This window comes from Gasterosteus aculeatus, chromosome 1 (assembly GCF_964276395.1).
Source record: "Gasterosteus aculeatus chromosome 1, fGasAcu3.hap1.1, whole genome shotgun sequence".
NCBI lineage: Eukaryota > Metazoa > Chordata > Actinopteri > Perciformes > Gasterosteidae > Gasterosteus > Gasterosteus aculeatus.
The window spans coordinates 7,666,413-7,688,332 of NC_135688.1; the positions used below are offsets into that span (position 1 = coordinate 7,666,413).

The following is a 21,920-nucleotide window of genomic DNA, read 5'->3' on the forward strand; positions in this document are numbered from 1 at the left end:
TGTCAGAATAAAGGGGGATGTGATTTCCTTCAAAATCACAGTGATTTTTGTGGCTCAGGTATTCCCGTAATTCCCAGGAAAGTCTTCCAGCCCAGATGTTACACTAGATGCTGCCTCTGTGATGCCACGTGGGAGAGAAGTGCGTGAAGTTGCAAAGGTCACACCTGGTCCGCTGGAGGATTAAATCATCAGAAGTCTTCTCATCTCCCAGCGGCAGGCTCCCTTTCGCCTTGATGTGATGCGGATTTGATGTAGCCAACGCCTCAGAGTAACAATCCGCACTGCTGCCAGGTGAGCATGCACAGGTAGAGAAGCATCATTACATTACAGGTCATTTTATCCAAACCAACTTACATTACATTTTTAGGGGAGCTCTTAGGGGTTAGGTGTATTGCTCAGGGACACTTCGACATGGGACATGGGGCAGCCGGGATTCGAACCACCAACCTTGTGGTTCTCAGCGCAGCCTCTCTAACCTCTGCGACACGACGACCCTTTCACCGGCGGAAAGGACTCCTCCGTCTTCCGGTATGTAAATCACAGGTTGGGGTTGAGGTTGTCGCCAAAGAAATAGCGTAGATGTTTACATTTGCAAACATTCCTATTCGATGGTTACTTCTTAAAGTGGGCTACTATAATATCGACCGAATATCTGTGGACTAACGTTACTGAAATATTAAAATCACACGTGTCGCCTTTGCAGGTTTATTGGCAGTATATTTGCGCTGTGCGTTTCTTATTGTAGCCTCCGCGTAGAAAAAACACCTGGAAGCAGTTTGTGCTTCTAGGTTATAATCTTATGTATCTCTCAAATATTTCGGGTTAAAAAAATCGGGGTTTTTTTAGGAACGCTAAGCTATGAGACAGGGTTTTTCTAACCAAACGAGTTTCATCATCAACATCAGAAATGCAACGTAATCCTGTGCGTTCGCTATCAAAACACCACCTCCAGTCAAACATGCTGTGCCGTATATTGTGAAGACAACTCACCTTACACTCACAAACGTACCGTAATCAAAACAACATCGTAGAGGTACAATTTAATGGTGCTTTCAGGTATAACCCGCAAAATAACACACCACGTAATCGAAACAGTAAATATGCCCCTATAAATGGAAATCTAATCAAATTACTTGAAGGAAAAGAAAATGCCCGGAACCGCGCAAAAAAAAAAATTTTTTGTTTACGTTCATCTTCAAATTTTGTTTAAAAAGACACATACGATTTACTTTCAAGGATGGTCCTCAGGTAAGCGTTTTTTTTAATTGCACGATTGAATTACACCAGCTCTAAAGTCAATATACATCAGAGTCTCCCATATCACTCGGTTATTAAAACAAATGATCAAATTCCTTGATACCAAAACGCGTTTTCTTTGGTATTTACAATATTCCCGAGGACACCTGAAGGTGCCGTAAACTGTGCACAGTTACCACTGCTCCTATTGGATCAGTTATCAGTTATCCACCGCGCCCACTTATGACGACATCGAATCGCTTCCGGCTTTCTCTGCACGCTCAGGGCCGTCATACACAAAACGTCTGACGGAATCTCCTTTATTAGTTTCCCTCGGTTATGCACCGCACTGACAACCACCGTCAAAGTAGTAAAGCATCAGATAAAACCTGTGCGGAGTTTTTATTTTTATTTTCTTCATTCAAACCGTACGTGCTAACGCGCGATGCTAACGTTAGCGCAGTAACAACTGGTGGGAAGCCTGGAGTTGTGGTGAAGTCCACATGACTGTTCGAAGATGGGCTCTGTTCGCTGGGCTTTTCGCTGCGGGACGTGGACGCCAAGCAGGTCCGAGTGGCTTTTCGCTGCTCGTTGCGTTCAGCGGGAGGAGAAGGACAGGATCGGACAGTTTGTGTTTGCCCGGGATGCCAAGTCAGCCATGGTGAGTGACGGTAAAACATTTGTTTCCGCCTGTCCACCTTCTGCGCGCCGACTCATCCATCAGGCATCCACCCAACCTGCATCCTTTTCCCATTGTCTGTCACTCCGTTATCTCCTCAGGCCGGAAGGTTGTTGCTGAGGAAGTTGGTGCATGATAGGGTTGGGATCCCCTGGTCGGAGATCAGACTTGATCGATCCCCCAGAGGGAAACCGTACCTGGCAGCACCACTGAAGGTTCATACCATTATTGTTATTATTTCACCTGAATGGGTCTCCATAGAGACGCATACAATCTGTGGGTGTGATGCACAGCATGAGGTTGTAATAAGTTGTCCATCAGTGGGAGACAATTTGATACACCTAACCTCCACTTTAATAGCGGAAATGAAGCTTGAGTCACCAGAACTCACTTACTTACTTATATTATTACTTTTGATGTAACTTGGGCTTGGGTAATATTAGGGACTCATGACATAAAATTAAATTTAAATGATTTAACTTAGCTTTTTTGTGTTTTGAAACTCTGCATAGCTTTCTCCACTCTAATAGCTTTTGGAATATTTGTTTGTCATAGAATTGAAAATATCCAGTTTGATTATTGTCTTACTTTCTGCATCCAGGTCGGTACAGATTCCGTTCCCGAGCCGCCGTCCTGGAGTTTCAACTTGTCCCACCAGGGAGAATACGCTGTGCTCGCTGCAGAGCAGGGCATGCAGGTGGGGGTCGATATCATGAAGATCACAATGCCAGGTAAATGCTGTGGGTAATAGCTGAAGCAGCAATAACAATATCAACAGAAAACTGCACATACATTGAAATCACATTATGTTTTACTGTCAATTAGGTCTTAGGAAAAATAACACTAAGCTGAATGCATGATTGGATGTGAACAGGCTGAAAAGTTTGACATTCATTTGGGGATATTTGCTCTCAAACAGTTAAATTTGAGGTAAGGATTTGAGTTGCTGACAAAATGAGCACACACACACATTGTAACAGACACACAAGAAAAGTAAATGTAATGAATGATTGCCATGAGAAACTTCTCAGTCTCAGTTCTCAGTGTCAGTTCTCAGTGAGTTATGTTGATATCTCCTGTAATGTGAGACTTTGCAATTATTAATTAAATGAATAATGCCAAAAGCTGGAAGCTCAAACTATAAAAGCATTTGTCAGCGGTTTATTTAATCCACTCCAGACAGATCGGCATTATAATTAGATAACATATACATCCTTTTGTATTTTCTAACTTGACCACAAGAGGCCACTGTTGCCTTTTAAATGTCAAAGGTTGAGGGCAAAGCTGCTTGATAGTGGAAATGTTTAGATATGTGCGTGTGCGCCACAGTTACATTCATATTAAAATCACTTTTCCTCCATCCATCTTTGTCCGTCTCGCCTCCATCCTTCTTTCTCTCTCTCTCCTCCTCCCCATCTTTGGCCCTCTCTCTCTCCTCCTCCCCATCTTTGGCCCTCTCTCTCTCCTCCTCCCCATCTTTGGCCCTCTCTCTCTCCTCCTCCACATCTTTGGCCCTCTCTCTCTCCTCCTCCCCATCTTTGGCCCTCTCTCTCTCCTCCTCCACATCTTTGGCCCTCTCTCTCTCTCTCTCTCTCCTCCTCCTCCCCATTTTTGGCCCTCTCTCTCTCTCCTCCTCCTCCTCCCCATCTTTGGCCCTCTCTCTCGCTCCTCCTCCTCCTCCCCATCTTTGGCCCTCTCTCTTTCTCCTCCTCCTCCTCCCCATCTTTGGCCCTGTCTCTCTCTCTCTCTCCTCCTCCTCCCCATCTTTGGCCCTCTCTCTCTCTCCTCCTCCTCCTCCCCCCCATCTTTGGCCCCCTCTCTCTCCTCCTCCGCCCATCTTTGGCCCTCTCTCTCTCTCCTCCTCTTCCCCCCCATCTTTGTCCCCTCTCTCTCTCCTCCTCCTCCTCCCCATCTTTGGCCCCCTCTCTCTCCTCCTCCGCCCATCTTTGGCCCTCTCTCTCTCTCCTCCTCTTCCCCCCCATCTTTGGCCCTCTCTCTCTCTCTCCTCCTCTTCCCCCCCATCTTTGGCCCTCTCTCTCTCTCTCCTCCTCCTCCTCCCCATCTTTGGCCCTCTCTCTCTCTCCTCCTCCTCCTCCCCATCTTTGGCCCTCTCTCTCTCTCCTCCTCCTCCTCCCCATCTTTGGCCCCCTCTCTCTCCTCCTCCGCCCATCTTTGGCCCTGTCTCTCTCTCTCTCTCTCCTCCTCCTCCCCATCTTTGGCCCTCACACTTTCTCTGCCTCCCTTTTCCCTCTAGGTAGCAGCTCTGTGCCAGAGTTTTTCCGCATCATGACTCGTCAGTTTACAGCTTACGAGTGGAGCGTCATCCAATCAAGCGGCTTGGAGCACCAGCAGCTTGCCGCGTTCTACCGCCACTGGGTAACCATGGCAACCATACTGCCCTGTTGTCACATTGCATTGCTACTGGGCATTTCACATCATCACCACGGTCTCACATAATAGTTCTTTCTTTCACTCTCGGTTGTTTTTTTCTTTTTTCTTTTTACAGACACACACACACACAGATGGACAGTAAAAGTGGTGCTAAGTAAAGATGTGGCAAGATTGAGAGGGTGGCACAAAGACGTCAAGCTCTGATATCATCACCACGGTGTTGACTAATGGGAGAGTTCGACGGTTGCCATAGCGATTAGCCGTGTAATACTGTTATTGTGGCTCATTGGCTGCCGAGCAGGCTTGTTTGTGGCTGGACACAAACACATTCACACAAAGTCCCTCTTTAGTGTACACACTGTTATGCATGTATGGATAATCACCATCTGCTCTGCTATTCTGCCACTGAGCCAAAATACACCAAAAAACACACAAAAGAAGCACAAAAGACTGACAATATTGTCTTTGTCAGGCAGACCGATGTCTTTCTCCTCGTGTGCCGGTGATCCTTTTCTGCGTGTAACTAATTGAGTTTCTTCCCTCTTCAACCAAGGCCTTGAAGGAGAGCTTCATCAAAGCCATCGGCACGGGCCTGGGCTTCAACCTGCAGAGGGTGGAGTTTCACCTGCCCCCAGAACCGCTCTCACAGAAATGTGCTCTGCGCCAGACCAAGATGCTTCTAGACGAGGAAGAAGAAGGCGACTGGGTTTTTGAAGTGAGTCTGTTTTGAAGACTGGTGTGAAGAGTGAAGCAAGACAAAAATCAGGATTTAAAAAGACAAAAACAAGAAATACGTCCGTCTTTATTGGTCAAATAAAAAACACCAAAACCTCATTTCAGGACTAGTTTAATTTTAAGCTATCATCTTATTTCCTGTGACCTCTACTATTGTCTTAGCTTGTTTAACATTTTCTATTCCGTTGAATTCTATTTATGTGTTGAATTGCCCCAGAGGAGCTTTGCACCAGGCCAAATGTCACATATTAATGCGCCTACTGGTTTCTTGCCACGGTGGGGGGGTTGAAGAAATACACTAAGCTCATATCCGTCTCGTTAAATTCAAAGCTACAGCAAGAATAACGTAAGCTGGAGGGGACGAAATCTGCCCCTAAACACCTTCATTAATTCTATTTTGTTTATATGATGTCAGATAATTTTTGCTGGTTGCCTGGCAACTTCACACCTCCAACAAGGCTTTGGTAAGCAACTACGCACAACATGTCCTTTTTTAAAGAACTCTTGCCTGAAACCTAAATATTTCCCAAAATGTGAAACCATTACTATTCTATTTCTTCTACTGTTTGTAGAAATGATTTCCCATTTTAATTATAGGTAGGCAGGTAGAATACTGCAGCTAGTGTTTATATAATAACGTCCCAGGTGATCTTACGGAGAAATAACCACAGTGATTGCAGTAAGCGAGACTCCTGCACCTCCTTGTCACGACAGAACAGTCTTCTGTCGCCATTTATTTCCCATTTTAATTCCCCTTTCCTGCTCCTGTGCTCTCCTCAATTCCATTCACCGGCGTCTCTGCATTTCCCTTCAATGTTTCCCATTTTCTTTCCCATCTCTCTCTCTTTCCATAGTGTTTCCCCACTGCTCTATTTTTCCTCTCTATTCCCCCTCGCCTCCTCTTGCTCGTCACTCAGTGGCCGGTGGATTAACAAGTGACTGCTAAAAGGGTACCACTGGTTTAGAAAGCCTGATGTTAAGCCTGATGTTAAGTCTGCTTTCTCAATCTCCCTTGGGGGTCATGGAGGCTTAATGCGGTTTTGGTGTCTGTGTTTTCTCACCGGGGGATAAAAACACTTTAACTATAGGTTGGACGGCAAAGTGAAGCAACCCCAACATACAGGAAGTTTTTAAATTTTAAATTAAAATTTTTAAATTTATAGAGAGTTAGAGAGGTCAGAGAAAGAAAATTAGGGAGAGATAGACGTCAATATTTTGTAATAATCTAGTAGTCTCATTTACGGCTTCTTCACTCCTTGTTTGATAGGACGTTTGGTTTGAATGGCCGTCTGCTACCTCACCAGCACCATAACAACACTTCCATGTTAATGCAAGTAAATAAAGGCAAATCAGAGCTAAAACAGTCAATTAATGGATTTGTTGAGAGAATATTAATCTGTAACCATTTTAATAATGGAATCATTTCTATGATAAGGATCATTTTTGGAGTCACCTTTCAAGCAAACAAGCCAAACAAAAATGCTAATCATTTAAATCCAGCTCACTTTGAGCTTCCTTCTATGTTCCCTGACTCTCCTCTATTTTGTAACTACACACCACCACCTGTTACTCCCACATACACACACTCAGATTGTGGCCTTTAATGTGTATCTTTCCAGCTACAAAGGCAATTGCATTTTCGAGTAGTTGTCCAACATTAAACATTTTTTACCATTTTAAAGACTCAGTAGGTTTAGTATACATATTGTTTTTTGTTTTTTTTTTTCCATCAAGCATGTTTCATGCTACATTAAGGAGGTCAACGTTGAGTAAAAAGGCTTAATTCGTTTACATAAGCAAGGCTGGTTAACGGCATTAACCATGCTAGGAATCAGATTTACCTTTTAAGCTAAGCGTTAACATTTTCCGGTTAATGCATAGTTTGATGTTTCCTGGTATCAAAGGAATCTCACTTTGCTTGGGAATGTGTGACCTCTAAATGCAACACTGAAACTGGGCTCAGCCTCCTTAGAAATCATGCAAACAGATTCTATATTCAGTTGAAGATGCATGCAGGCCGAATGTCTGTATGAAAGTGTCTGATAGCGTTGCACATATTTATTATTCATCATTGATGTAGTATTTGCTCTGAACTTGAATGCATATAGAGGTTTTATTTATCATAATATGCAAGCTATCTAGTGTATGTGCGTTTGCTCATCGGGTGTGCACGTGTTCCTGCAGGAGAGCTTGCTGGATGCTGATCATCATGTTGCTGTAGCACTTGGACCAGCAGACCATGCAGGCTCTTCGGTGAGGGCACATTACACGTACAGCTGCTCTCATTAAGAATGTTTTTCTTAGAATTCACAACGAAATGGGCTTTTTTTTTTCTTTTTTCTTTTTTTTTTTTACAAGTAATCAATCAGATGATGGAGGGACAGTTGTAAACAACAACTTCAATTTATTTTACATACATTTTACCTTATTTGTACTTTAAAAAAAGGCCAAACATGTAGGTTTAAATTTCATGTAATCTAGAACATTTTTCAACCTCATCAAAACTCTTGTTTAGACGCAGCAGATTGTAACATTCAGGCCCTTCACAGCCTAAATAATGAATCTATAAACGACAAAAGAATCACTGTAATGTAAAAACTGACCAATTAACCATTAATTGTAGCACTTAGACGTTCACCTCTATTGCACTAATTAACATAATTTCCCTTCTCTCTCACTGTCAGCGTCTTCGTCCTTCTCCTCCTCCTCCTCCTCCTCCTCCCACCTCCTTTACGCTGCTGTCATTCAGTGACCTCATCGCCTCGGCGTCTCCTCTGACGGAGGAAGACCCCGCCTGCTGGGACAGCTTCAAGATGAAGGCTGAAGCTCCTCAGAGACAGAGGGAAACACGCGCATCCGAATAACCACCTGTCTCATGCTGAGGCCTGCCCGATCCCCCCGACAAACCGACAAACCGACGCACCGGCCTGTAAAAAGTGCAAAAAAAAAAACAACAACTCTGGAGCTGACGTCTCTCAACACAATTCCATTCAAGCCAAGTTTTACAAAGAAGCTGAGTTTTGTCTCTGAGGCCTTTAGAGTTCATACCGCATCTGACACGTCTATCTTTAGATCCTTTACTCGGATGAAAGAAAATAAACCCCGACAGACCAGATACACTCACGAACCCACTGTGCAGTACTTTTATTGTTGTGTATATAGATTGATATCTTGTGAAATTTACAACATTATATTTTTATTTTTAAAAGATTTATTAGTGAAATGTATTTATTTTAACCATTGCAGTAGACTTTCTTATTAAAACTACTGCTCTATAAGTGCCGTATGATTTGTATGTTATGAGAGTCGTGTGTCTGCCTCATTTCTTTCTCCTTCCTTTCTTCATCCTCATCTCTTTAAGTTTGTCTCTTTCTTTTCTTCTTTCTCCATCTTGTCTCACCATCTGTCATCACATCTATTTCAATCAGGAATATTAAGTCAACCAAGATCTTTCCTCTCTCTCTTGAGGACGGCTCGTCGACGCAGTCGTTCTCCATTTTTACCTGGGGACCGATGCGCCTTACTTTAAACACAACATGCCTTACCAAAAACTAAGACTATTTACAGTACCACATTTGTGGCATCACCCACTCCAGCTCGCCTCATCAAAACCTGAGGAAGGCCGATGCGCTCAACGTAAAGGCACAAGGTGTCTGCTGATCTCGGCTCTTGTCTCACGGCGTATTTATGAATTATTGAACTGTTCTCCGCCAATTGAGTTAAAGTCAAACTATTAGAAACCAAGAAACAAAGACAGACAGACAGCCTGAGAGCAGGAATAATGTTGGCTATTATGGCAAATATACCATTTTGTGAACCACCGTAACCTCACACACACACACACACACACACGCGGCCCTGGCAGGCCTGAGGTGTCAGGACAACACATCTTCATGCCACGTACCCCTCGTTCGGGATTCCTTCCACCTGCTTTGCTATTTTCTCACACATGATGATATCGCAAGCGGCGGTTTCTTGAGGTCTTTTGTGTTTAAATGTGAAACACACACGAGTATAGACAGTGTGTCGGAGGAAAATGGGATGCGGCAGAGCATTTGCTTCCACCTTTGCATTCTTTGAGGGGAAGAAAGGGAGCTTGAAAAGCCCACACGTGAAGTCACTGCCTCCAGCTGGAGGGAATCGAGCCTCTCCGCCATCTTTAGTTTCCTGTTTGCTGCAGCAGGGTCCGACTGGAGTCCCACAGACTCTCCTTAGACAGAGGCCATTTTTAGATGCCAGGTGTCAGAGAGGATATCTTTTTTTTTTTTAATGCACAGACTAGTGGGAACCTAAACGCATCAGACTGGGGGAAAATAAGAAGCCTGACGGTGGTAATGTGCTTATCGGCTGAGCAGGTCTCATAACCTTTGCTCTCGAAATATCTTTCTGGCAGAGAGATGGGAAGATGGATCCCACCGACACATCCGTTAGAGTGTCATTGTAGCCTTATGAAAAAAGTGTCCTTTACGTTTTTTAAAGGTTAATGATATAGTAACATTTTTTTATTATTTTTTGTTGTACAAATAATACTTAAGGATAAGTATCTCTAAAGAACTTGTATAGAAACATCATACTATTGTGTGTTGAATAGGAGTCTGAAATCACTCTCAGTGTTTATTTATGTATTATTCCGTCTCCTTGTTCACTCTTATTGTGTATTGTTTATGGTAAAACATCATCCTCATCTTTATGGAATTGTATATTCAATATGTGAACAACATGAATCCTATTTGTCTCGCAGAATCATTAAAAGAAAGGTAAGTTTCAGACAAACTTAAAATTTGTGGAAAAAAGGTTTGATTAATAAGATTTAAGATTCAGTCGACAGAAAGTTTTCTTTGTATTTTGCTCCCCGCAGAGAGCAGCTGACAAGCTGTCAGCTGGTTGAATTTTGCATAACCTTTGTTCCATGTGCAGATCAAGCGTCCTCAGGACACAAATACATACATTCACATTACTTAATCACAACGACTATCGCTGTGTGTGTGTGTGTGTGTGTGTGTGTGTGTGTGTGTGTGTGTGTGTGTGTCCAGCCATCTGCACAAATGCAATCTAGTGCTGCAGGCAGATCTCTAGCATCCGCCACAAGGGCCTGATGAGAGGAAGAAAGCAACAAGATAGTTAGTCCTGTTTCCTTGGTAAGAAACAGGACGGGGACGCAGAGAAAGAAGCCGCAGGATGTGTTGAGGCTTTGAAACAAAAGAAAACAAATGCAATATGATATTACAAAATGAGCAGAGAAAGTTAATAGGTGATATGACAAAAATGAAATGAAATACTTGAATGCCAACAGTTGACGTTAGGGCTGCTAAACTAGTTCTCCCGCCTGGCGGCAGAAATAGTATTTTTCAAAAGAGCCTCTAAACTGGTGACGTGGAGCCTCCTGGTCATGCAGAAACTCCTGTTTTGAAGAGGGGAGATGAAGAGAAAAATGATGCTGGGTGCTGCAATTTAAACAGAACTTAAACCTTAGAAAAGATAAATGAACGAAATGGCCCTTTGGGAGAAGTATAGTTTTATGCCAAGAAGCCTCAAGGCAGAAATATAAACCCACTTATGTTTATCAAAGGATCACGTTTTGGGTTGAAATAAACCCTTTCTGGTCAAAAGATCTGAATGCAAAGTTATCCTTTGTGAAATTACACGAAGACAACATTTTAATCTAAAGCATGATGAGAGGAAGGACCGGAAAGAAAGACACAGGGTAACCCTTGTACACGTACAAACACATCTTTCGTATTCCTTGTTCTGACCTCTAATGTTCAACAAACCTATCAAAACAATAATTCCACATCAGTGTATTTTGTTACACGTTGTTCACAAGCAAACACAGCGAGGATTGTTGTTTCAGCTGAGAAACACAGATCAAATGTCAAACCGGCCGGGGGAATGTTTACTGTTAAACTTCATTTAAACTGTGCGTGCTTCTGGCAGACAAGCCTGACCGTCCGTGGACATTACACCACATACAGGGAAGTGTGTGTTTATGCAGCGTGTATGTGCCTTGTATGGGGTACATGCTTATCCGCCGTTTTCACCTTCATTTACTTTTTGTCTACTGCTTTTTCCCTTTTCGTGTGGCAGATCTATGCAGCAATTAAAAAAGCCATTGAAAGAGAGAATCGTTTCTCCTGGAAATGAATATGAATTCTTAAGAGACGTGTTATTTTGGAATGTAAATTTCACTCTCTCCAATGCTGCTGGAGCTTGTTATGTTGCGACAATAGCAAAGAAAACGTATTTATGGTTCGTATGTTAGGGAAAGGTTGCATGCAATTTATCTCCTGCTTGGCTGCGAATATCACTTGTTTCTATCATTTTAATTCTTTGAACAATGAGGTATAATATTATTATTCATCTACAATGTTATTAAGCAGTAATAAAGGTTTGAGAAAAATACCACGGTGCTAGTAACTTAACGGTTGGCTCCGATATGTGTGTTTGTTTTATCTTGATTGGCAGGTGACTGAGTCCCATAAAGATTGTTTGTTTCACCTCACCACTAATCCAGTGCATGGCCAAAATTCAAATATTAGATTTCAGAGTTTAATTTTATTTGTTTTTAGAAGAATCAAAAGTCTTTGACTGTACAACCATTTTGATGTGTAGTCCGTTATCTTCTTCAGACTGAGGCAATGTTCTTTATGTAATAAGAAAGTAAAATGGCCCGTGATGATCAGAAAATTATAGTAAATGTAATAAAAATATTAATTGAAATGAACAACTTCAGTTGTCTCTGTACGAGTAATAGCTGCATATGTGATTTGTCTTGAAATAAAACTCAAACAAACCCAACAACCAGTGCAAGTGTGGCAGTGTATCAGGCGTCTTAGATTTGTGTACGTGTGCTTCCTTACATTGTTTCCTCCTCCCTCTGTGCATTTCCATTCATCTCGTATGCCTCCCGTAAATCAATGTAATTTACTCACTTACTATCAGTTGCTCTTCAAGCAGATACCAAATAATCGAATCCCCTTTTTTGCTCCTCACAATAACCTCTGGCTTCCTTTTCTGTGAGGTGAGACAGTCAGCAAATAGCAAATATGTTAAAAAAGACATTAAAATAACAGAAAATACACAGTTTCTAAAACACGCAAACACATACTCGAGTGAAAACACATTCAGACTTCCTGAGTCATGATGATCAAAGCCAAGTTAAAGTCCCTCCCAGGGCTGCACATAACTCTGAGTTATCACCAGGTCAGGGCGACCGCGTTGTCTCTCCATCTATAGCTCATATTATCCAAGAGATCGGTATTCAGGCCACACACACTCACTCCCTGGTACACAAACATGCACCACAGGGTTACACAAAATACACAAACTCTTCGGTATATCCTCCAATGTCTGAACCCAAACCCGCTTTTAAGAGGTTCGGTTAAACCACAATGACACACAGCGCGCAGCAGGTGGTGCGTCCCAGTTCTAATCAGCTGGATGATTGCAGTAATAATGGATTCCTCTCATAACATCTTGGGAATGATTCGATTACAGAACGATCTGATTGGTCTGAACGGGTATCTAACGAGAGCAACTAATGAAGTTACATGATGTTCCAGGAAGTAGGAGGGTATTGAGAGCGCGTCCTTAAAGCCCACCCATTACAACACACACACACAGACGCACAGACACACACAGTAACAAGGGGTTTGTTTTATCAGCCGTGTGTCTGTGACCTTCTCGTTCCACTGAGCAGCGATGGGCTTTAAAGCCAAACGGTCTGTGTGTTTTTGTGTGTGTTTTCACTCGTCCTTTAGGGACGTAAATCTGTTGACACAGTTTGCGACGGCCCGTTGAAGGAAACCGCCGTCCTTATAGGAACAAAATGTACATTTGCATTAAATAGATTCTTACAGAGTAGAGAGTTAGCGTAAGGTTAGGGTCAAGTATGAGTAAGGAGTAAATAATTAACGGTTAAGTCAGATTGAGTAGCATCTCTTGTGTAGCTGTAGTTAAAATGTCTGATTTGGTATTTTGTTGGACCACTCGTGTCACTTCTGGTTGCAAAGAAAACAAGATGGCGACAGACAAAAAGCCCACAGACCAAAATCTACATTGTAAAATGACAATGACATATCGATGATATGTATGAAAAGAAACTTAAATGCTTTGTGAAGCTGAGACAATGTGTTTTTTTGCGACATTTGGGTGAATGGCGTATTTTCTAGATCATGCGGATAAAAACGCTGTCTCTATGATGAGGAATATAATCTGAGATTAACCAGGATTTCACTTCTACAAACGATATACATCCAGGTTATGGTCGGAATAATGCGCATCACTTTGTCCGTCCTATGAGGATTAACGGAAGCCAAATGTACACATAGTTGCATCCAGAAGAGTAGAGAAAGATGAACAGGGAGATGGAGAGGTGGGGAGGTGGGGGGGGGGGTGGGTACAGGCTGTCCCACACAGACGCACACATGCAGGGTCACGGCCTGGTGAGGTCGCCTCTATGATCTTTTAATTTGCATGGATCCACGCTAATCCCCAATCCTGCTCATCTCTTTTCCCTGCGAGAAAGGCAGGGCATTTGGATTATTGCTTGTTGGATATCGTCGTCTGAGAGTCGTCTCCTTGTAGTGGGCGTGAGTGGAAACGCCCTGTTAGTGACAGTCACTGACAGTTTATTACCTTACAAGAGCCAAGAGTAAGACGAAGGTCAGTGCTTCTTTCTAACGCTTAATATACATACATCTTCACAGCCTCATGGAAACATATTGATCTGTTGAAGGTTGATGAAGCCCCCCCCAAACAACACACACCCCCTAAAACTGCTATTGATGAAATAATGATAGCAGATATTCCATGACAACTGTGCAAACTGGACACAGGCAGCGGAAAAGCGGATCAATGACTTTGTTTGTTGTGTCAAACCGACCTTACACTTCAGTACAACCGTTCTCCAAAGATATTGAGTCCAATTTTGAACAAAACTATTTAAATTTGGCAACGTCCCCTCAAGCAGAAAAGAAAACATGCCAAACCACAGTCGACGTTCTTCTATACAACGATCAGAAGGCTTCTCTTCTACACGTGCACCCATGAATGAATGGCTGCATAATTCATTGTGATGCAGAGTCGTCTGACACACACTCACACACACACACACACATTCAGTACACACTCCTTAACCCCCACGACACCCTCACAACTCCCTGTCAAACTGTAATGCTGTCAGCAGCCCATAACTCCGCCCTGCTTTATTGGGTTAAATGACATGACCTTTCATACCTTCAATGAATCTATGTGTGTGTGTGTGTGTGTGTGTGTGTGTGTGTGTGTGTGTGTGTGTGTGTGTGTGTGGCATTTCCATTAGCGTGCATGCCCACGCCATGTTGTGCCACAGTCGTACCCGCTCTTCTGTGCAGTGAAGATGGTCTGAAAAATTCAAACCTCCCAGAGCCAATTATTGAAAAGGGGGCATGTTTGCATGTAGAGGGTGCGAGGGGGTAAAAGATAAAGGGCAGAAGGACGGACGGAGGGCTGCAGGGTTGGAGGAGAACATAACAACGGAAAAGGGGAGAGGGAGAACTGTGAGTGCGTAAGAGGTTTCGGGCTTAAGTGTTACTTGAGCGTTATTGCAAATTTAAGCTCCGCTGTGTGGGAGTGACTCTACAAAAAATTACAGGAGAACAAAAATGTAACAGGGGACATCAAGAGGGAAAAAAAAGAAAAAAAACCTCGGCTGGTTACCTTAGTTTACATGGCAACAAATTCCATTTAGCACATTGCATGCAGGCTGAAAATCAGCGCAGGCAGTCGTCTCCTGTCGTTGTTCTCGTCATCTTCTAACACTTTTAACGGTCACTTCTTCAAAACACATCTGAAACTGTTCAGTTACCGAGTGGGTCCATAGATTCCACAACTTCCTCCGACGAACTCCACTCATATTTTGGTGGCAGTACTTTAAAAACCACAAGAAACTAAACAGTACAACAACAAAGTGAATTTCAGGAGCGTAAATCCAACAAAGGATTCAAAAATAGTCAATTGCGGTTTAAGATTCTGGCACAATTGAGTAGTGTGTGTTCTGCGGGGAAGTTTAATAAACTCTTTTACGGTTCTAGATTCCCAGAACTGATTTTGACATCTTGTTGGTCACCAAGAAACTGTTTTTATTTAAACAATGTTGTTAAATAAAGTCTGTAATATAGACTACTGTGAAATGCTCCATGCATAATGTGTGAAGCACTGCGCTCATCCCCCCAATAAGGCGCTGAAGCACAAATAGACAAGGCTGGTAATAGTTTCAGAAAATCCAATGAAACAACCCAAAACAAAAATTAATTCATCACACGTTAATGGAGTCTGACTGGTTATTATTTAAAACCTAATAAGAGAAAACAGTTTAGGTCAGTCTGAGATACACTGACACAGTATACAAGGTGACAATGTGAGGGATGTCTTTTGCAAAAATGAATCCTACACAGAATATTAACCTGAATCTGCGGCTCCCTTCAGCATTGTAGAAACCACGACCATTGCGGTACATTAAGAATGATTGTAACTGATGATTGAAAATCCCTCCTTAACTGAATGTATAAATAAGAAACTGTGTGTGATGTGTTTTTTTAACCATTTTTTTCTGCTGCTCTCATCAGTCACCAAAGAAATGTGTCTCTCCCTGACCCAAACTAAATTAATGTAATATATAATATATAACTAGGGTTTTTATCACAGTATCACTAAAGTTTTCCGACATTTTTATTGTCATTTACAAATGTGTAGATGCACGGATAAACAGTCACAGTCTTTCCTACTTATTAAAGATACTTGGTGTTTTTTTTATTTTATTTACATCATATAAGACAAAAGATGTGCCCTAATGTCAGTCATAAGCAAACAGCTGTCATCAAGCCTCTTCCACATACGCAGGTGACTCCAACAACAGAAACAAACATGGTTCATGCCCAAGGTCGCCTCTGCAAGTTTAGAACATGAAATCAAAGTACCAAACATCGTCCCATTTTTTTAACACTTTGACGTCCACCACTGGTTTCCAAGGAGACACCTGAGTGAGGTCCCAGTGAAATGTCGTAATCATAATATTAGTCTTGACGTCAAGCTTGGGAACAAATGTTATGGCAGCTACTATTCTCATGTGGGTGAAGCTTTACAGATTGGAGATGGATAACATGCGTCCTTAAGGGGGCCGGGATCTTTTTGTAAACCCTGGACGTGGATAGCAAGTGGCCACCATGTTGGCTTCTGCTGTTAAAACCAGGCAAATGTTGAATAGGAACCAGTTTCCCACTCCGGGACCCACTCCGCTGCAAGTCAATGGGGGGGGGGGGAGTGGATGTTGGCAACAAGAGAGTTTAAAACAAAGTCCTGCAAAAAAAAAACACACGTTAAGCAAATGTCTCTTTCAATGACAATGACAGTGTCACGCTCATTTGGTCGCTTCAGAAATCCATTTAAAATTTGAGGAGTAACAAAAAAAGAAGAATATAGTGGCAATGGAAAAATCTACATTTTATTTCTAAATTCTTGAAATAAAAATACTTGAGGGATGGAAGGACACTGGCATGTTGGGAACCCAGCCTGGCTTTAGATGGCACATGTACTAACACAAAGAATCTGAAATAGAAAACGTACAACAAAGCAGTGCAACATGTAATTATGTCGAAATCATTTTGTGAATTATAGCCCCTCCCCCCAAAAAATCAGCAGATTTTATAACAATGTCCATATTTTTATATATTAAATAGATCTAAATTGTACAGATTTGTTACAATAGGCTTGATTAACAAATGTTTGTACACCTACAGTATGCACTGCAGTCTAACGGTCCATTACCAACAACAAGGTGGAAAACAAGTGCCTGCAACCCCAGCGCTTCATAACAGCATCAAACGTTTAATATTACGCTGAGAACTCACATACTTGAAGACATGAGGGGTGGACACAAGTTGCGTGGGTGTAACGCTGGTGCGATGTCCTTTATTTAGCCAAGATACAGAATTCCGGCACTGCTGAAGTTGTATGCGAAGGACACCCGCTCTAGATGTTTGCTACAATTTATTCCTTCAGGACACATAAATGCACATTTGCATCGTAGAAAATGATGGCAGTCAGAGATTGCGGAAGCTGTCAAATACATTTAACAGTGGTTTGCCTACATTATGGGACCCCTAAATCTTTTTTTCTGCTGGGCACGATACTAAAATAGTGTCGGTGCATTTCTCTGCGTAGTACTGACTAGTCACGTTCAAACAGTCTTTGAATGCAGGTAAACAGTCCAAAGGGAGAGCAAAGGAGGTACAACACATTGGCTGAAATACGATTTCTGAGCCCGCCGTCTGTCCATGATTTGACTTTTTATCGGTTTAAAATGTACTTGCAAACAGCTGTGAATCGATTCCCGACAAGCTGTTGCTAAAACCGACTAGCAAAAAATAGCAGCTCATGCGGAAAGAGTTCTTTACGTCTTTTACTCATTTGCTTTACCATCAGGGCAAAAAATGAGGCTCAGCTGTATCCACTATCCCAGGACTTCAAGACTCAGAAACTTCTTACGTGTTTTTGTTAAAAGATGAACCGTTCGCTGGTGTGTTTGGCAATTTTATTGAACCCATTGGAATTTTATTAGGCAGGCATGTCGATATTACTATAAAGAGAAATGTCAAAGTGCTAATCATCTGAACCACTGATGTGTGCATATACACTCTGTGTGTCTCACTGATGTCCCAGGTAGTTTTTTTTGGTTCTCTGTGACATCACGAGAAGATTCAGGTCTTTTTGTTTCCAAGAAAGCGATAAAATCTTATGCTGCTTTCTAAGCAGATGTGGCACAAAAAAAAGCATATGCTGACTTAAATTTTGAGTTGTCTTTCAAATTGCTCAGCTTTAGATTACATGGCTGAACCTAAGTATGGCACCTAGTTCATAGTTAATACACATTTCATTGTAACTATGGCACCTAGTTCATAGTTAATACACATTTCATTGTAACTATGGCACCTAGTTCATAGTTAATACACATTTCATTGTGTTCCTGATATTTTTAGGCTAAAAACTATGCTCCCAATTCTTCAAACATTGGGATCTGTGGTACGATGTCATACAGTAGTTGTCTAGACTGTTTATTGAAAGTAACAGGACATTTTTTTGAAAGTAGGTTATTGTTATTTTTGTTTTGAAGAACAATGACGTGAATGGAAAATATGTTCATTGCCAAAACATTTTGAGGACCTTTTATAGAAAAGTGTTTTCTGGTAGTTAATCTGTCGGGGAATCTGAGGGAAACTGTTGTTCTAACTATGTGTGACAATAATAACATTTAACCAAAGTATTTCACACATTGAAAACATCTTTGATTCAAACACTAGCAGGTCGAAATGCAGTCTCTACATCCCCCTCCTCCCATCCTTTCTTCCTATACGGCACACGGCTTTCTGATGCTGGCGGCAATCTCAGGTGGAGGCAACAAAGCCCTTTGGCGGGTGAATCTTTTGACCACATGGGCTTAAGTTTTCATCTCCCAAAGTGTTTTTCCACGAGCTATCCTTTACTTATTAACGGCAGCATATGTTCCCGCTTGAAGGCCACTGAGTCAAACGTCAAATGTCAAAATGTGCTGATCCTGCCTTTAACATCTGAACGTACACAGCAGACAGCGGGAAACAAATCCTTTGCCTTAGAAAAATGTGCCTAGTGCTGTTGTTGACTAAGAATGTATTTGGCATCATCTTATCTGATCTATTGGAGTTTGAGCAACCACTGTATCGTGTGGTGGCTAAATGGAGAGAAATTCCATTTCCCTTCTTAGTCAAGGTTAAAAAGTTTTACTTCTCTTTACACTAAGATGGTAAGCAGGCACAGGAACTACCACTCATTTCAATTTAAACCAGCTAGATCATTTCAGAATTATTTTGTCATTAATAGGTTAGAATTAGGACATAATGTTGACGAACGTTATATTTACTTGGTTTGATATTAGAGCATTTCATTTATTAATAATATCAATACCGCTAACTAATTAATTCTTCTCAGTGGACATGTGACAACCAGCTATTCAATTGGTTATGAACTAAATGCAAAATGTATATTTAACTATGTCACATTTACAAAAACAAGGACAGCAATGTAGTGCAAGTTTAATTAGGTAATTGTTCAAATAAGTCAAATTAATGACGTTTCTCTCAGACAAAAGTTATTTTCCTATGTCTGTTTGTTGAGCTACACAGAAGTCTTCGGAGGGCCTGAGTATTCCACTGATTAAATCATATTCATTCTACCAACAAACTAAAGAGTCCTAATTTGCATGGGGAAAATTTGATATCCACGTAGTACAAAACTATGCAATAAAAAAAGTTAATGTATGTAAATGTGATCTGTGTCAAGCATGCGTTCTGTGACAATGTGTACAAGTATAGTACGATATTATCAGTACTATATATTATTGGTTGACTGGACAGAGAAACAGATTAATAGATTTTCAAATATTTGAGCTATTTGAGAAGCGCTTGATTTATCTTACCAGTTAAAAATGAAAGATGCAACTAGTCGGGACTCCTGACGGTTTGGTCCGATAAGGTTACTTGCAACAAGGCTGCGCCGAATGTGGCCTTGAGCACACAAATTTCCCTCCAGTGTTCATAAAGGATGTCTTGTAACAAGTCAAAGCATAAGATAAACAAAGCGCTCCTTTTGTTTCGCTTTTCAAATATTCAAACAATATCTTGTCCTGACTCGAGCAGTAAAAAGGCACTGAGCTGGGAATAATTTTCAGTCCTCAACATGTTACCTGCAATAAAATGGCTGGATTGTTGTTGGTTATAGTTTGCTGGGGGTCAGAAGCAGAAAAGGTTCCAAGATCAACTTGGTAATTGTTTTTGGCGTTTGTCTTTAGACGACCCCCCCCTTTTTTTTCGAACCTTGTTTACGCCTCTCATCGCGGGTTCCCCACACCGACCAACCAGTCGGGTCATGTAACGAGCAGAAGTGTGTTTGGCGGAGCATGACATGATTGACAGACAGTTGAAAGGGGCATCTGTATTGTCCTCACTAGTGGTCTTTGCTCTGCAAGAGGCCACGATGCACAGCAAACAGGTGTGACAACGTTCTCAGAGTCCATACATCCGAATTCCTCTGCGTCCGCTCTGTTGGCAGAAAGTTTTCACTTTTTGGTTGCCGTGATCCCATAAATAGAGTCTCTCTGGGTTTTTATTCTAGCGTTGTCGTCTGTGGACCCGTGTCAGGGTGGTGTTTGTGAAAGAGGACCAGCGAAGAGAGCCGAGGAATCCAGCTGGTTCACCATGTTTTGTGTTAAGGTTTCTCTGCTAATTGACCCAATCAGTACACCTCCTTGGGGAAGGGTCCACGCCAGACTCGCACGGTTGCTGATCCTCCAGTCTCTTCAGCCACACCTCCATCGCTCAGAGAAAACAAGGGCATGTTGTTCTTTTCTCACCGATAATGAGAGCATTTCCTTTAAGTTTCAGTCATATAGGCCATCTCGGAGGTCTGAATCCAAGTTTCAAAACAATGCATTGCATATCCCAAGATCCATGTGATCCATATCCTGCATGTTGCACAGGTTCACCTCCAGCCTCTCACACGATGAATAACTGTGTATGCTAGTCTGCCGACGGGACCTACAGACTTGTTTCTCTTAGAAACATGGTCCCAATGCTGTAGGAGACTTTCCTCATAGAGGCCGGCGGAGCGGAGCGAGAGCTGGTCAACGAGGCGTGGCTGTGAGACGTCCCCGCCTCCAGGAAATAACACGTCCCTTGGATCTCTTTGGGGAAATTATCCGGGAGCTCCAGCCGTGAGCGAGGGACGAAGGAAAAAGAGCGGTCGTCTTTCAGCAACCTGTTGAGTAGAGAGGGGAAGCTCTCTTACGTTACCCTTTAATAAGTATTTACTGTTGTGGAGGTAAGATCGCACATTTCTTTGTGCGTACGTGTCCTTACTTACTGGTGAGTTGTGGGACTAACGTTGATGCACCTCGGATGGCTCCCCGATTCAAACTTACTGGCCAGCGTCACGTTGTTCCCAAACAGGCAATAACGGGGCATCTTAACCCCGACCACGCCCGCCAGGACCGAACCTGTGTGGATCCCTATCCGTAGCTAAGAGAGAAGGAGGGGGGGGGGTTGAAGTATTAGTGCAACAACAACAACATCGGCAGGATTTTTAAAGGCAGAGAGTTTAAATGTGTGGTTCGTGCACCTTCCTCCACAAGACGTTTGCACCTAGACGGAAAGCCGAAGTTGGGCTCTTGATTTTGTTGCTGTAATTTCATGTCACTAATGCCTACACTGTTTGCATGGAGCTTAATTGCTCAATCAAGATCCAATCAAGAGGTGAAATGATTAGATGCTGTAACGTATTAGGCAACTTTTTTTGAAAATCAATTAATCAATCAAGTCACTCATCAAACAAGCCTCTAAACATTCCCTCGTTCCAACGTGATGATTCCTCGTGCCTTTGAGAAGCGTGTTGTTTTGAACACAAGGGTTATGTTTGCACTGATCCACTTACTGTAAATTATAGTGTAGCAATAGTGCCTCCATGTTATTATAACTGTTATATGTTTGTGGCAGAATATTTGAAAATCCATAAAATAAATAATTGCTTATAACTGGCCGAAAATCTGTCCGGGCTATGAATCTAATTTGACCACACCACTTCATTGCCAGTCGACCAGCAATCGATTTCACGCAGAGAGCACATATGTGCAACACACACACACACACACATTCACATTCATGACACAGGCACATACATACATGTATATACACACACATTCACATACACACAAAATCTAGTGGAACCCAGCAGATTTCTAATGATCTACTTGAGCAGCTCATCCTCTACGTATTCTCAATGTGCATGTCAGCACACTGCGACGTAGTCATGGCAACAA

The 21,920-nt window shown here is 42.2% G+C and overlaps 2 protein-coding genes across 4 annotated transcripts in view; one reads left to right on the forward strand and one right to left on the reverse strand.

Annotated features, from left to right (window-relative positions):
- Positions 1-1,100: 1,100 nt before the first annotated feature.
- Positions 1,101-8,319, forward strand: aasdhppt (aminoadipate-semialdehyde dehydrogenase-phosphopantetheinyl transferase). Of its 3 annotated transcripts, XM_040184901.2 has the most exons (8): positions 1,470-1,897; positions 2,017-2,130; positions 2,517-2,646; positions 4,170-4,291; positions 4,860-5,021; positions 5,457-5,505; positions 7,226-7,294; positions 7,726-8,319. In XM_040184901.2, the coding sequence occupies exons 1-7, from the start codon at positions 1,754-1,756 to the stop codon at positions 7,243-7,245; spliced, it is 741 nt and encodes a 246-aa protein (XP_040040835.1). In that variant the 5' UTR covers positions 1,470-1,753; the 3' UTR covers positions 7,246-7,294; positions 7,726-8,319. The 3 variants fall into 3 exon arrangements, with proteins under 3 accessions (XP_040040820.2, XP_040040835.1, XP_040040829.2); XM_040184886.2 differs by lacking the exon at positions 5,457-5,505 and having other exon boundaries at positions 1,101-1,897; XM_040184895.2 differs by lacking the exons at positions 2,017-2,130; positions 5,457-5,505 and having other exon boundaries at positions 1,484-1,897.
- Positions 8,320-15,807: 7,488 nt separating this feature from the next.
- gucy1a2 (guanylate cyclase 1, soluble, alpha 2) overlaps positions 15,808-21,920 on the reverse strand; it is a 28,294-nt gene continuing 22,181 nt past the window's right edge. Inside the window, exons 8-9 of the mRNA XM_040182012.2 lie at positions 20,969-21,123; positions 15,808-20,863 (exon numbers count right to left, since the gene is read on the reverse strand). Of these exons, the coding sequence (XP_040037946.2) occupies positions 20,644-20,863; positions 20,969-21,123 (375 nt within the window). The 3' untranslated portion in view covers positions 15,808-20,643. The remainder of the gene's footprint in view (positions 20,864-20,968; positions 21,124-21,920) is intronic.